The following is a 16,393-nucleotide window of genomic DNA, read 5'->3' as shown; positions in this document are numbered from 1 at the left end:
TTTTCTTAATACAGTTTTTAACATTATAAACAAAGAACTCAATTATATTAAATTATCAGCCTTGCGTATTAAAATAACACAAAGTCACAGTTTTCCCAGATTTTAATCAGTGTACAACATAATATTTTTTTTTCAATTATCATAAAGTTAATCGATTTTAAAAGGTTAATTTTTGACAACTTGTTAAAACTTTAATTATGTAATACAAAAAAATTAAGTTTTTCTTATTTGTAATTTTGGGAGTGTTTATGATAAACAAATTATGATCAAGACATCGCTGTTACATCAAATACTTATAGTCAAAAGATTTAAGTAAAAAATTTTAATATAAGTTTTAAATTGCAAACTAAATAATGTTTTAAAAATATAATTAAATTGAATTTAGTTATTTGCGTGTTAAAAAAAAAATTATAATTAGATACTTAAAAACCTAAAACAATTTTATAACGAGTGCGTTCTAAATAATTTTTAATAAAGAAGATATAGTTTCATACAATCCTTAGCGTCTTGAAACTCATTATTATAGACATATTAGCCATTACTCGCATTTTGTGTATATAATTCCGTAAGGGGTTTTGTACGGTGTACGTACTTACATTGAAAATAATAAACCAGGTATAACTGAAATAATGTATAGTATTCATTGTCATTATTTTACTATTGTTATGCAGTATAATAGGCTACCTATATATTATTACTATCATTATAAATAATAGTAGATAGTGCGCTTTTATAGTTGCTAGTATAGATATGTATATACAGGTATAAAATGTGTGACGGGTTTGTTCGTATCTTGCAATATGTTAAAACAAATAATAATATTATTGTTTAATATTTCGGTTTCGATGTTTAGACAAATACTTATGCGAGTTCGTAAGCTACACAATGCGGCAACGTTCATCATGTTTTGATTTAGACATGTGTAAATGGATTTATGGATATATTATGTTTCTGTGGATATATAAATGTCATCGTCGTCTGTTTACCCACGGACATCAGCAGTATTTCGGTGGTTGTACACATTTTATAGTGTTCGCCTACGGCCTACCCACCTAATTTACTTGTCCATACACGAATAACATGTTATATGTAAATTATACATAATACTACGTACCTATGCGACACGATTCCCTATCCACGGGGCGATGTCGTACGACTCAAATTCTGAGAATATATTTGTAAGTGAGCCAGTAATGACACAACCGAAAATTCTTAATCGCAAACGTAAAATGTAACGCAAACTGGTGTCATAAATGTGTGCGCCTTTTTAAAATACTTGTGAATTTTATAAGTTTCAATATAGGTGAAAGTGAGATGGCTATTTTGATCACGACATTGCATTGTAATTTGTAACGCGTTCATAGATTTGATAGCAAATGATAGGTATTATGATATTAACCACCGCCGTGACGAGCGCATAGCGGATTTTATATTCAACATTTTCATCGAAACAATAACTCCATGCACTCACAAAATTCACAGAACAATATAATACAATATTATTAATCACACAAGGTAGGTATGCATTGCACTTTCACAGAGCATAGCAGTTAGGTGAATGGGTAGTTCGGTTATAATTAAATTAATCGCTAGAATAGTTTACCACTATCGTCTGTATAAAATATAAATATTTACGGAGCTTATTATAATATTATAATTTATAATACACCGATTCAGCGCGCATCGAGTGTTCTTCGGAAAAAAAATCGTGGACGGTTGCTAAATCACAATATTACAGTGTATATGATCATGGTCTGTTGTCCATCATTATATATCATTATTATGACATCATCTATGTACAGAGTGGTTTTCATTGCTCATCCGTACCGGCGGATGCTGCGAATCTGTAAGTATACAAATATACATTTTCCGCAATATTGTTTGTAATTCGAAACGACGGCAGCGAAACACGCATTAATATTATAACAAAACTACAAAGTAACAATACCTACCTACTTTATGTTGTATACTTTAAGTATACGGATCACCATATATCTCCAATCTAACACAACTGCAGTCGATGAATAATTTGACAACGACAAAACTAATATTCTCTCTCCGTCCGCGTGATGGAAACTCACGCTGATAGCTTCCAATAGTCTTCACTAGTTCGATCTATAGAACCGTGGAAGGTATAAAGCGCAAAGTAAAAATTAATGAAAATAAATCGTCATAATGACTTTTGTCCTCAAATAACATTATAATACTGGTCGTCTTAGACACAACAAAATGTCTCCGAGTAAACTTCGAAAAAAAAAACTATCATAAGTGCACAGTGCAAACCATCATATATACTATAGGTTAGGTTACAATATTAAATAGATTTACCGCCTACGCTTAAATTGACAATTTATCCGCCCTAAAATCTAAACTAACATTCTTTGCAAAATTAAATCTCCTTAAACCTTCTTTAATGTCTGGACATACACGGCGTACAAATTTGGGATTTCGACAAAAACTCCAACATAAACTAAATTCAAAAAACACAGAACAGAACCATTCGACGGTAATCAGAAATGCTCCATTTGACGACACAAATCAAATCTTACACAGACTTCAAATGATAACAATTGCAGAAACAGCTGAAAATCGTAAGAAGTCAACTTTTTTGCCAATGACAGACCGTTCTAAATTTTCACTTATGCGTATAAATTATACCTAATTTATGTAGATTGTGTGTATATAAATATAAAAGTATATCATATGCAATATGACGTGGAGCAATAACAAACGTCTACCAATATCATAACTAGTCATGTCGTTTATAGGAGTTTGTTGGATGCCTGCTTGGATATATCGTCGTGTTACGATGGAGATGCTGGGTTGTCTTGTGAAAAGTTTCTAATTGGATGGGAAAACACCGACGGCGGAGAGAAAGGGTATGCGCGTGACTCGCTGTGGCGTGCAAAAGATCTTCTCATTGTTAGTTAATGGTTGGGGGGTGGATAGGAGTTGGCCAAACCGGCGATACCTGCAGCCGTGGTTTGGTTTGGAATCCGGTAGTACTGGCCCTGCAGTGAAGAAAAGAAAAATCGTAGTTGGTGCTTTACGCCGTAATAATCTAACAAATAAATTATTCCGTCACTATAACCGTCTACAATGTCATTACAAATAATTACAATGGACTACTCCTTCACGTGCGAGTGTAGAAAATGTACAATCTGCAAGTTTTAATCAAAAAAGGATAGCATAATATTAATTTTACCATTTAATTGGTAATTCGATGTATTATAATACCGTTGCCTGTCGGTGTCCATAATACAAAGATCGATTTTTTCCGAGATTAAAATATTGTTCTCGTGGTAATGTTATGTCGCGTACTTAGAATGGTTAGAATGGTTGGAAGTTAGTTACTGATTTCTTTACATAAATAGAGGAATATTTTTAGAACATAATAAATAGGGTTTGAAAATAGAATTTCATGCTTTTGCATATTTTTATTTATTAAACTAAAACGCAACTAGGTAAGACACATATTTGTATCTTGACCTAATGTGTTGGTATGCAAAATGAAATGTTGCATATTTTTGCATATATTTTGGAACATTTTTAACTATTATGCATATCTTAGAATGTTAGAAAAAGACTCTGGCACTGTTGCACACCTGCAACAAGCTCTTGAATTATTGATATTATAGTATAACGAAATGTACTGAATAAAAATTCCCTACTATTCGGTATCGTGGCCCTGCACATAAGCGCTGAACATTTACACTACTATCATAAGTTTATTTTGGTAATTGAACAATATTGTCCCGATGAAGTGGTTGTCTTAATTAACCGGTGTCTCTGCAGTTCATGCGGAGGCTACTGTTTATATTGACGGGTATAATTGTACCCTTGAATTAACAGCACTCGCCTTATATTATCTGCTACACTTTTGAGTTTTGACATCAATCTTAAACCGTCACCTCTAAATAGCGGACACCTCCGTGCATAATTTCCGTGACCAAGAAGTGTTTGGTATTCGGAGGTTCCACGTGCGTTCCCTAATGTCCAATTTTGGTTTCACTGCCCCGTGGTGTACTGCAGAATAAGGCCCGGCAGCAGATGTTATTATCTATAGTAGTGGTATTAAATTTAAGTACAATACAGTATAATACGATGTTTCTATTATTATAAAAAAAAAAACAAAAACGTTTCGTCACTTGAAATAATTAAAATAAAATATTATAATATCGTATTTGCGATACGCGTATACCTATAATCGTATTGCTTTGTGATAAAAATAATAACACAATACCGGGGCGTACGGATGTCACCGAAACCGGAACGAAAATAGGATTACGTTTCATTCACTCGGCCGGCCCGCCCCCGCGACGCGTCCCGCCAAAAGCCGACGCGATCCGAACCTTTGCCGTTGGTATATACCAGCCACCTACCTTACCTACCTATAATACATTTACCGACGAGCGTACGTCGACGACGCTCGACGCACGCCGCCGCCGCCGCCGCGGCGTATTATTATTATTATTATTATTATTATTATTATTATTATTATTACTATTACCGCACCACGGCGCCGGACCCCGCGAGCGCTGTTCACTTGTGCGTATTGTTTTCGCGCCTCTGAACATCGGAAGTTCCGGCGTGCACAGTTTGCCGAGCAACCCGACGGCACGGCCGTCGGCCCGACCAAGAAACGATAGTAATAACAATATTATAGCATAACGACAACGCAGTAATATTGCACGCGGGTGAAAAATATAACTACAATACAATAATAATAATAATATATAATATTATAATAATATACGATATTATAACTGCGACGACGACGACGGAAATAGGCTCATCGGCGATAATACTATGCGCTGGCGACGGATTTAAAAGCGTACGACACGGAAGCGGACGATTTTAAATGCAATTCGTCGTTCCGCAGGAAGAGGTGCGCGCGCGATTTATTTAAATCGGAAGAAAACAATCATTCGGCATTATATTCATCCACTCCGCGGAGTACGCAAAAAAGAATAATATTACAATAATTAAAAACACTATATTATTGTATTATCGTTTAATATGGCAAGTCGTACGAAAATAGAACGTAGCCAATCAAATCATTAGTAATGTCATATTATTGAAGTACTTAATATTATTGTCCACCGCGTTCGTCATAAATCCATCATCGTCACAAACCGACGTTTATGGGCGGCATGAAACGTTCAAATGAAGTTTTCATTTTTTATCTGTTCATCATGCTACAAGGTAAGACACGACTACTTCAGTTGTACCTGTATATTAGATTATAGTTATTTTGTTCTTATTTATAATATTATAAATTTTCACTATTTGTAACTTTTACATAATTAATATAGGTACTTATACATATATATTAATTATTTTTAATACCTACTGTAATTGACACATAAGCACACTTTTTCATTTTTTTTTTTTTTTGGGGGGGGGGCGGCGTATTTAGATGAAATCCGAGAATAATTATCTTGTGGTATATATTTCAATGTCCCGCTGTGTTTGGTCAGTTTTTTTTTGTGGGGACTTATAGACCTACTATATAGGCTATATATTCTCCCCCACTTGCACTTATTTATGGACTTATATTGTCATGACTAAAATGCATCGCAATTACTATATTTTTCGAGGAAGACGAAATCATTCGAGATCACTTTCATTAAAATACTTGTCGATTATTTAAAATAATCCACAATTCGTCGTTTGGATGACGAACAATTATTTTGGTAAAATCTATTGTTAAAAACTATTTTCATGAACATATAGTATAGTCTGTCTTACCCAATCGGAGATTATATAATTATTTTGCAAGATTATGTAAGTACATCCAACATGGCAACATATTACATATTTAAATAATAATTACAATAATTATTGTTCGGTATTTGATTAGGTGCAAAAAAATACATATTACATTCAGATATTAGTTTTTTAATTATTAGGTATGAACAGCACTACGCTATTTAAAAATAATAATAATAGGTAGGCAGGTACTAGTCGCAAATTAAGAATAATAAGTAATAACCACGATAGGCTAATGTATATTAACGTTAATGAATTTATTTTTTCTTCAAAGTATAATATTTATAGTATTCATAACGTTTATTATTTATTAATGCGTGTTTAAGTTACAAAACAGGAATATCGTTTATGGCATTGATTTAAATCGTCATAATATTGACTACCTTAAATAAAAGGTTGATAAATGATAATGGTATTAAATTTCGATTAACGAACTGTTTTCTCTAATATATTTGATCATTCCGGGTTAATGTCTTTAGTGTTTAAGTTAAATCTACATTTCAATGTTCTGAAGTATTTTAGGGAGAATTTCTGCAGAAGGGGATATTATACTTCAGTTTGATGTATTTGATAATATATGTAATACACTAATACATAATAATTATTGTTCCACTGCTTTGAGCACATTAGTGTTTGTAATAAGTTGGCTTCAATGTAATCTAGTTTTATCTTAAAATTACTTATTATCTACATACAAAATTAATTATTGATTTAATTACCTTCATCTCAATATTATCTATGTACCTACCTAATAATTATTTTAATTTTCAATACATTTTTATATTAAAATTAGGTATGACATAGTATTAATTTAATTATTTGTCCAAACTCATAAATTAAATCATATAATTACATATTATAGTTGAACTTGTACTTCTTATAGAATACATTTGGGAAAATCACTCTGTTGTGTAATACATTTTGAGTATACTTCGTCATTGAGTAGGAGATTACTCGCTGTAGGTACCTACCTAATGGGTATGTTCAATTTAAATCAATGATAAGCCATTGCATTCGAAAAACAATTCTGACCAGAGATGGTGTGTCAGTCTCAATTTTGAATATGATATTCTATAATTTATTTATACATTATTAATTACTATTAAAGTAGGCACGAAGTTGAACTTATTTTTGCAAAAAACATTGAGAATATTATATTACAATAATAATATTACTATTATAACAATATATCACATATTTTTATAAATAACTTGAAAGTCAATATTGACGTAAGGTAGAACGGTGAAAATAAATAGGTTCATGGTACATATATAGTTTAAAATTAGTCTGTATATATATTTAAAACTTTATTGAGTATAGAAAATTATAATTTAACAAAAATAATGGATCATTTTAAATTTCTACGATTATCTAAAATTTTTTGAAAAATAACAAACATTGCTAGATGACAAACCACTGTTAGGTACATTACTATATCTGATGTCAAAATTTGAATTACAAGAGAACAAAAAAAATGCAGGGCTTAAAACCGGCATTTAAGAGGACGATACGCGACCATTTGTTGTATCCGTCTTACAAGTGAGACACATTGCAAATTTACCCTCAGCAGATCACGTTTAGATTAATAATTATGGAGCTTGATGGTAGCAGCATTATCTGTGTTTGTATGTGGGTCTTTTAGGATGATTCAGTTCAGTTTTTAGGCAAGTCTTACATATGTAATATATAGTAATTTAAAAATGCTCATAACTCATTCAAAAACTGAATTATCGTAAAAATTCACATGCAAACACAGATAATATTCTTACCTTCAAATTTCATAATAGGTCAATTCACTCTAATTTTTAAACTAACGAAGTTAAACGTGTTCTGCTGAGCGTAAATTTGCTATATTCACGGATTTGCAAGACAGAGACAACAAATATATTATGTGAAATATATTATGTGTAGCTTAAAAACCGTTAAAAACCAAAAACCATAACCTAAACAAAAATCAATACCAAAACTCAAAACCAAAATTGAAATCGGCAAAAATCAATACCGGTTTTTGAAACCAAAATCTGATGTGGAAAATGTTTGCAAATACAGCAGGTGTGGAGTGTACATCGTCAATATGTAGGTCGATGTACTGTATATTATGAAATTAATCGTATGATATTCAGTAACTCGGTAAGAACTCAAAAGTTAGTAAGTTTTGAAATAAAAGTAAAACGTGTTAAGTTAAGAATGTATTTCAGAGATAAATTCAGTTTTATTTAAGTACTGATAATATCACTTTTGAGTTTTGGGCAGAAATTTATAATTTTTTAAGCTGTAATCCGGTCAATAATGGTTTTGTATTATGGACACCGTAAAAATGACAAATGATTCAGAATTTTGTCAACATTTGAATGCGTTTAAAGTAAAAAATTGTGATGATGTATTTTAGATATTTTTTAATTCCAATAATGATTACTCTATTTTAAATTACAAAAAAAAAAAAACATGGTATACATTTTGTCAAAAATTGGTGTTGTGTATATATATTCCCGATTTTCTGTTTTTTTCCCCGCAATTATTGAGAAAATTACTGGAGTCTAGAATATTTTACTTTTGACCCCAAATGTACTAACTAGATCTAATTTTCTGACCTTTGTAGAAGATAGAAGCATTTTTACACTGTAAAAATGATAAATGTTTTTGGAAATAAAAGAAACAACATCATTTAAAAAATAGGATTACAATATGCTAAATACTTAGGTGTAGTATAATATCGCTCAGCTCAGAATCTAAATTTGATCAAACAAATATGAATTTAACGAATTTATTAAAATATTTAAAAATTCAAAATGCATTTACTATATAAGCATATAATAAACACAGTTCAATTAAAAGAAACATGTAACAATCATCGATAATTCTTGGGATTGGCTGATTTGGCTGGGAATGTCGAACAATCCAAGAGAAAAAATATACAGGTATATTTACTTAACAGTAAACATAGTATGTTAATTACTTTATTATTTCTCTTTTAGATATTATATATAGTGTTTTATCTGTAGGTAGTCAAAGCTAATTTTTTAATAGACCAAACCTAAATGATAAAAAAAAAATTAAAAACAAAGATACGTACGGCGTTCTCATATTATATTCACCATCAGCACCTATATAATATTCACATAATATTTTGAGGGGCCATTCTCATTGGAATGCCATAAGTACAATTTTTTATGATAAAATTTAACTTAAATAATTAAACAATTTTTAACCAACTATGGTTCTTTAAGTGATACTTATATGAATTTAATATACCCTCAGTATCTATACTTCCATTGCACGTTAAAGTCATATGAGTTTTAACTATTTAACTGCTAATTTAAAATATCTACTTGAATTTATTATGTAGGTAAAATTCTAACAGCTCTAGGCCATAGATATCTAATTTTAAAATCAAAACCCTGGTAAGTGTAGTCATTTTAAGGATAGAAGATATTATTAGAGCTGTATCGAACAGCTTATCTGAGCGATTATATATATCAATCAGAATAAGGTTCTTCAGTGATTATAACTGATGGTAATATACTGTTGTGACACGGTGTTGTAGCTGCATCCCCTTATGAAAACTTAATACTTGAAACAAAAGACACAATAGCTTTATACAAAACTTTTAACTTAACAACTACATTGTCTTGATAAACAATAATTAAATAATATAATATTGGAATGAGTTAGCATTTTCATAATTTTCCGACGAATATTTATTTCGACGCTGATATCTACATTATAATTTATAATATAAAATTTTAACTAAAAAATATAAAGTAGCTACTAATTATTATAAGGAAAACAAAATTACATAAAAGATAAAACTATACGTTTTAATTTTGTTGTATTCCCGAAACCCACGGGTAATTTCCGGGAATTTAAAGGTAAATCCTAGGTCTGTTGGCCTATATTTCTAGGGATATATTATTATATATTTAAGTTGCTATTAGTAATTAATTTTTCTATTAGTAATACCCCAATACGGTAGGTTGAACTAAATTTGAATTTTAAACGCTCATAAAATATTAATGCGGCTTAAAAGTAACATTTTTTTTTAAATCCCAGTAAAAAAACTTATGAGGAATCTTGTATTACATTTTCAATCCTTACTGCCTTAAACATTAAAATTAAACATTTTATTAATTTTTAACTATTGCGGTATAATAATTAGGAAATTTTAGTGATTTTTACGAATTTCTACAAAATTTAAATTTCAAAAACTTAGAACTTACAATAGTTCTAAATGTCTATAGTAAATAACTTGAAAATAGTTAAGATATTTTTGAAAACAGTATATGTCTATCACAGTAGGGATGGCGATGGCCATACTTGTTTTGATAAAGATCTACTGAAAATGCGAGAATAATAAATTATTATTGACTATTATAATTTTCAATGAATATAATATTATGTATAGTATAGAATATATACTATATAAATATACAATTCGCATATTATTTATTTTAAAAATTGTTTAGACCATGTTAAAAGTATAATAAAATGTTTTTTAATTAAAAACATGTAACTGCATTTACGATTTCACGAATTATTCATAAATGTTGTGAGCATGCAGTTGATGGCATTTGCACAGCTTTCATTACTTAGACCTATGAAACTCATGTATGAAAAATATACTTCTTCATTAAAAGTAGCTATAGAGATGTATGTCAAATTGAGTTATTATTTTGATTAATTAATTCGAGTTGTCTGTTTTCAACAATATTATAATTACTTTTGCGAGTAAAATTATGGTTAAACTTCAATTGAAAATTTAGTAAAGTAATTCACAACCGAGAACAATAGGTACAGCCACAATCGTCTTAAAAATGCATGTAGCTGTCCCTTATAAATTATGTATACATGATTTATTAGTTTACAAGTAATAAAAATAATATTATTATTACTTCAATACATTGAACATACTCGAAATACAGTCAAATAAAAACTGTATTGGTTATAAAACCAAAATGTTATAATATTTGGTAAATATTTTTAAATAAAATAAATTGTTAAATTTTCGAAACAATATTAAGAACATATTATCTATGTGCCATGACAAATATAAATAAAAAGTATATTTATATAATTTTCACCAAAAAATTATTTTCAATACTAATTTATTAAAAATAAAACTAAGAAAAAAAATTAAATTATTTTAATATAAAGCATAAACTTTACCATAATAATCTAATTCAAATTAATAATACATTAGCTAGGTTGTTAGTAGTGTTGGTCAATTTCAAAATAATTTTATACCATATAGATTTTGATCTCTATTCCTTCAAAACTGAATCTTGGGGTAGAAAAGTATTAAGTAAAAATAATTCATGTACAATGTCATTTTCGTAATGACTATATTATTATACTAATGAGTAATGACTTTTCGAGTTCTTCACGGATTCCAGATTTACTGTTGCAAAACTTATATAAACATACACGACTGTGAATAAATTATCGGGCTGGTTTTAATGAAATCGTATACAAAGATGTGTCTATTGTGTAGAACAGGGGGGTCCAACCTTTTGTAGTTTGCCGGCCAATTTACACATTTATAAATATACTAGTTGGGCCGCCAAAAGAAAAAAAACAATTTTTACTTTATAACAAACATATTATTATAATATAACACACAAGTTATCACATTATAGAATACGTAGTATTTGTATTGTTATAAGTCAGCGATATGACCAACTGCCACATCAATATCTCCCACCGACTTCGTTTTTTTTAAAAATTAATCACACTTATAAAAACTAAAATTATTAAATATATTCACTACATTATGTATTCAAAGGAGGGCCAAAAAAATGGCTTTAATGGCCGTGGGATGGACATGGGTTGTTTAAAAAAAGAAGAGCAAATGTTTATTCAAAAACAATAATTATTATTTAAAATATATTATGTTTGTATTTGGTATAAAATGTATTAGAAAAAAAGGAGAAAAAGATAACCATTCAGCTGTAAAGTAGGAGTCGACTAGTCGAGTGAACATAATCATTGAGTAGGTCAGAGTAATGAGAATGTCTTAGATACGAATTCAATGATAAATATTGCCTACGGAAAACGATTCTGAGCAGGGGACGGTCAATCAGCCTATTGTTATTAAAATATATTGAAGATTGCTATTAATTAATAGTTAATTTATTTAACTATTGTATATTTTATAGTAATAAGGTATATACTATAAAATAGACAATAGCATAAAATGTATGTAAATCTTTTGAAAACGTCAAAAAATAATATTTAGTAAGTATTTTATATAGATATGTGTTTACTACTACTGCTTTAAAATAAAAAAAAAGAGACATTAGTGATGACTTTATTGTGATATACATTTTCTAAATCTAAAATCCAAGGGTATGCGAACTTTTGTCGATTCACATGCATTGTCGTTTATCATTTTATGGTGTACTTTGCAAATTATTTATAAATTTGAATGAGTCTAATCAAAATACATACGCACTAATTTATATTAATTTATTATATACACAATGTGTATTACACATATAATATCTTTATAAATCAAATTATTGTGTGTTTAATTTGTCACTTGTCAGTTGTCGTTCAAATATAATATAAATATAATTTGCCCAAGGTCTTTTAAACGATGATAATACTCCTTGTTACTGAACTCAACATAAATGAAAACTCGGATTGTAGTAAAAGTAAGTCTAAGTCCTGAAAAAGTGATAACATTCGTAATTGTCTATGCTTAAACAAAATAAAATACTTAAGCAAAAACAGATTTATCTAATCATAGATGCAACTAACTTTAACTTGTAAAATTACTTTTAATTTTAATAAAAAAATATTTCATTTGTTTGAAGCCACTTAATGCATATTAAAATACATGTAAAATGAAACGGTTCGTGAAAAGGGATAAGATATTATGCTAATGATCGTAAGCTTGAAAAAAAAACATTTTTGTAAACCTTTTGCCTTAAAAGTTGTTGAAATATAATAACTACTAAACGATATAATAGCAAAATATAAAGTTGGTCAATCGTTTATTGTGTTAGTTGTATAACTATAGTCTATATAGACTTGTAGTAATGTTTAAATTTCTCTGTCTTTCTTAACAACAACGAATAACTTATTATTCGGTTTGATTACCCTGCACTAAGTCAGGATTGGACTGAAATTCAACCTTGCGAAGCTAAGGGTTACTTTGAGCTTGGAAGGGGTTCTATAGACCTCGCACTCCATATAGCTATTTCATATATCTTATTTATTTTCAAATCAGGTTACCTAATTTAGCTTATATATATAAAAAAAATTATAATTTATAATCTATGATTTGTTACATTCCTATTGTAGTAATGTAAATAATTGTAAATAAAGATAAACGTATTTTTTTTTTAAGTTCTTAGTTTAAAAAAAAAAGTTATTTGGCGATGATATTATTTGTAGATTTAAAATCATTATTTTTAGATACTGTAATGACATTCATGAATTTAAATTATCTGGACTACAGAAAAATATTAGTTTTATAGACGAATTAACTAACCAAATTAAAATAAATCTTCAGACATAGGTCAGGTGGATTTCGCAATGTCGTGAGACCTCCCCCCCCGCCACCAGTCTAACTATTTCACCAGCCTCCTAAAAGCTGTGTTAGGGAACTATCAAATTTCGAATCATGACGTAGTGTCCTATGTGTGCATTGTTTTGTCTATACTGTTATAATTGAATATTTGCGATCGCAACGTAACACTTTATTTGAATGTAATGAACAGTAGTTTTGCATTACAATATATTTACATGTATTATATTATTATTATCATCCACTACCAATTTGCATTTGGTATAGGTAGTGTGAATGACAAATATCTTCATAACAATACAATAATAATTTGAAATCATTTCCGTGAACGGTTTCTAATCACATTCTGAACGTTAATTATATAGATAGAAAGACCGTAAATTGTATGGGGTATTGGCATTCATTTCGTTCGTCTGTAAATTATTATTAAGCTACAAAATCCCGTCATCAATACCGCCGTGGTGGATTTAGGACTCAGTTTAACATAAATCATTTCATGTGTTTCCTTTGGCTACCATGTGACCTATTACTCATTGTTTCCGGGGACCAGTGAGCTATTGAATATCGATTCGATTTCCGCATCATTCATAGCTAAATGTACTAGTATTATTTTTATTGCAAACACAATTCGATTCGCATACCATGTAAAATGTAATTTCAGTAAATGAAAACCCAGAAAAGCATTGTAATATGAGCCACATCATTAAGAAAATGTATTAAAAAAATAAATAAATAATATAAATGTCCCATATCGGTTTACGTTTATACTTCTTAATATATAGGTACTATGGGTACATGCAAATAAAATAATTATAAAAGCGATACGCGAATAAAGCAAAACATTTAATAATGATAAAATAAATATTAATCTTTGGTTGTTTTACTTGTATAGGTTCAAATGGAAATTAATGAAAATATAATATCTAATAATACTGTAGTAAATTATAATAAATTCAACATTTTTCATCTAAATGAAAATGTGAATCTAATGCAATGATACAGTTATGCTTGTCTACTTTATATTTTATATGCTAAGAAAATAACTATATTGCAGGCCTCAGTGTGCCTGCTTAACGAATGCGTTTATCAAATCGACAAACAAAACTAAAAAACTAGAAAATGTTAACGAACTTATGATAATATTCTACATTTAACTAGAGTAAAGTATATTTGTAAGAGTAATAATAAGTCTTTGGACGATTATATTAGCATCAAACAAAATTAATACAATTCAGATCTAGAATAACGATTCTGCAAGCATATTTTTAATAAAATAATTACTACGAATATTTAAAATAGGAAAATAAACAGTAAAAGTACCTATGTATCCAATTACAATAATAATTTCAATTTTAAAATAATATATTATTTCAAATCTATTATAGTAGGTTTGTTAGCTTTTATAAAATGCAGTAACATTGAACAACCACAAACCATTTTATAAGATGACTTGTATTAATTATTATTAATATTAATGCCTACCGAGGTATTATTTTTTTTTGGTCTGCTGATATTTAAAATAAACGGATATAAACGATTCTATAAAATATTATGTAAGTCAAGTCTGCGAACAATTTTTGATTTTACTTTTTTACCAACCGTTCATAACAAATGATACGACAATGGTATCATTAAAAATAAAAATTCTCTCTTGTCCAGTATCTTACTTTGATTGTATAGTATTAAGAAATAATATGATGAATCACAATTCGTACGAAATTATTTTTTATTTTGTTTTAAATAATTGTAATTTGTACTTAAATATTTTGATAACATTCAAAATAAACTATATATAGTTGATATCATAGCATTTAGGTCGAAATCGTGTGTATCATGAATCAGCAAAATTATTATATTTTTTTGTGTGTTTTTAAATAATTAATTTTTTTTTTAATACACTCGATTTTAATATATGCTTCGTATTAATATTAATGGTTCATCGAATCAAAACTTTTCTGTATGTTAATTTTATTCGTGTGTTTATACCGTAGGATTATTCTTTATGATGTAAAATTGGCTAGAGAGTAGCTTAAAATTTAAATACCATACAGGATATAGAATATGTGATACATTTATCTAAATAATACTGAAATTCAGTTTATGTACACACTACACAGGCATTTATAAGGTATTGAAATATTTTTAAAATGCCGGTTTCCCCTTATTAATTATTATAATATAGCTGTGAGTACAAAAAAAAGAATACAAATAGTGAAAAAGCATTTTTTTTTTTGTCCACCAATTCATTGTTTTTTTAATTATATTTTATTGAATTTGCTTGCATATTTCATAATCATTAGTGTACTATTTATAATTTCGTTTTTATTCTCTTATAAAAATTTCGGTATGATATCGTTTGATATTTTATATTGTTATTTAGCTTGATTTGATGGGGTGTTCAATATACATATAATATACTATGCAGGTCAGGTATAATACTTGTTATGTATTTAAATATTTATTTTGTATTTTAATTATTAAAATTTAAATATTTTTTTTACATTTTTTGTATTTATTCAGTGAATCTACAAAACCTAGAAGGAAAACGAAATTGATTATTGTTTATTATAAACACCCCGCAGGGTAAAAAAACAGATAGTTTACGTTTAAAATTAAACAAAATGACCAACATACATAATATACATTGTATAGTTTATATTAACAATTAATAAATATTAAATATACTATACAAAATATATGTGATTTAATATTAAGATTATTTTGTTATTTTATTACTATTGCTCAATATTTAATGACTTATGATTGACCGTTAAAGGTCATTACGAAAATCGAAGTTTTTAAATTTTTTTCAGGAATTCAACATACGATTTATACTTCATAAGACTATGCATGCAATATATAATTTCGAGTGTTTAAAGTTTGATACCCGAGATTCTGGCATTAAAGAACGGGATTTCCCACTTCATTCTTTCCCTATGATACTTAAACAATTTATATTAAACAAGCAATAACTAAATAATTTTATTTTGCAGATATGAATTAAATAAACACGTTTATGAACTGTATAATTTTACCTTTTTTAATTTACCTCAATCCAGACCAAAGAGTGAAGAAGTAAATATGGGCCAATAA

At 28.6% G+C, this 16,393-nt stretch overlaps 1 protein-coding gene across 1 annotated transcript in view; it reads left to right on the top strand.

The window, feature by feature from the left end:
• The first annotated feature begins 4,464 nt into the window (after positions 1–4,464).
• Positions 4,465–16,393, top strand: part of LOC111038282 — a 56,332-nt gene continuing 44,403 nt past the window's right edge. The window contains exon 1 of the mRNA XM_022321323.1: positions 4,465–5,205. Within this exon, the coding sequence (XP_022177015.1) occupies positions 5,145–5,205 (61 nt within the window). The 5' untranslated portion in view covers positions 4,465–5,144. The remainder of the gene's footprint in view (positions 5,206–16,393) is intronic.

The sequence above is a fragment of the Myzus persicae genome, unplaced genomic scaffold, assembly GCF_001856785.1.
Source record: "Myzus persicae strain clone G006 unplaced genomic scaffold, MPER_G0061.0, whole genome shotgun sequence".
In the NCBI taxonomy this organism is placed as follows: Eukaryota; Metazoa; Arthropoda; class Insecta; order Hemiptera; family Aphididae; genus Myzus; species Myzus persicae.
This window is presented reverse-complemented; position numbering and strand designations above follow the sequence as displayed.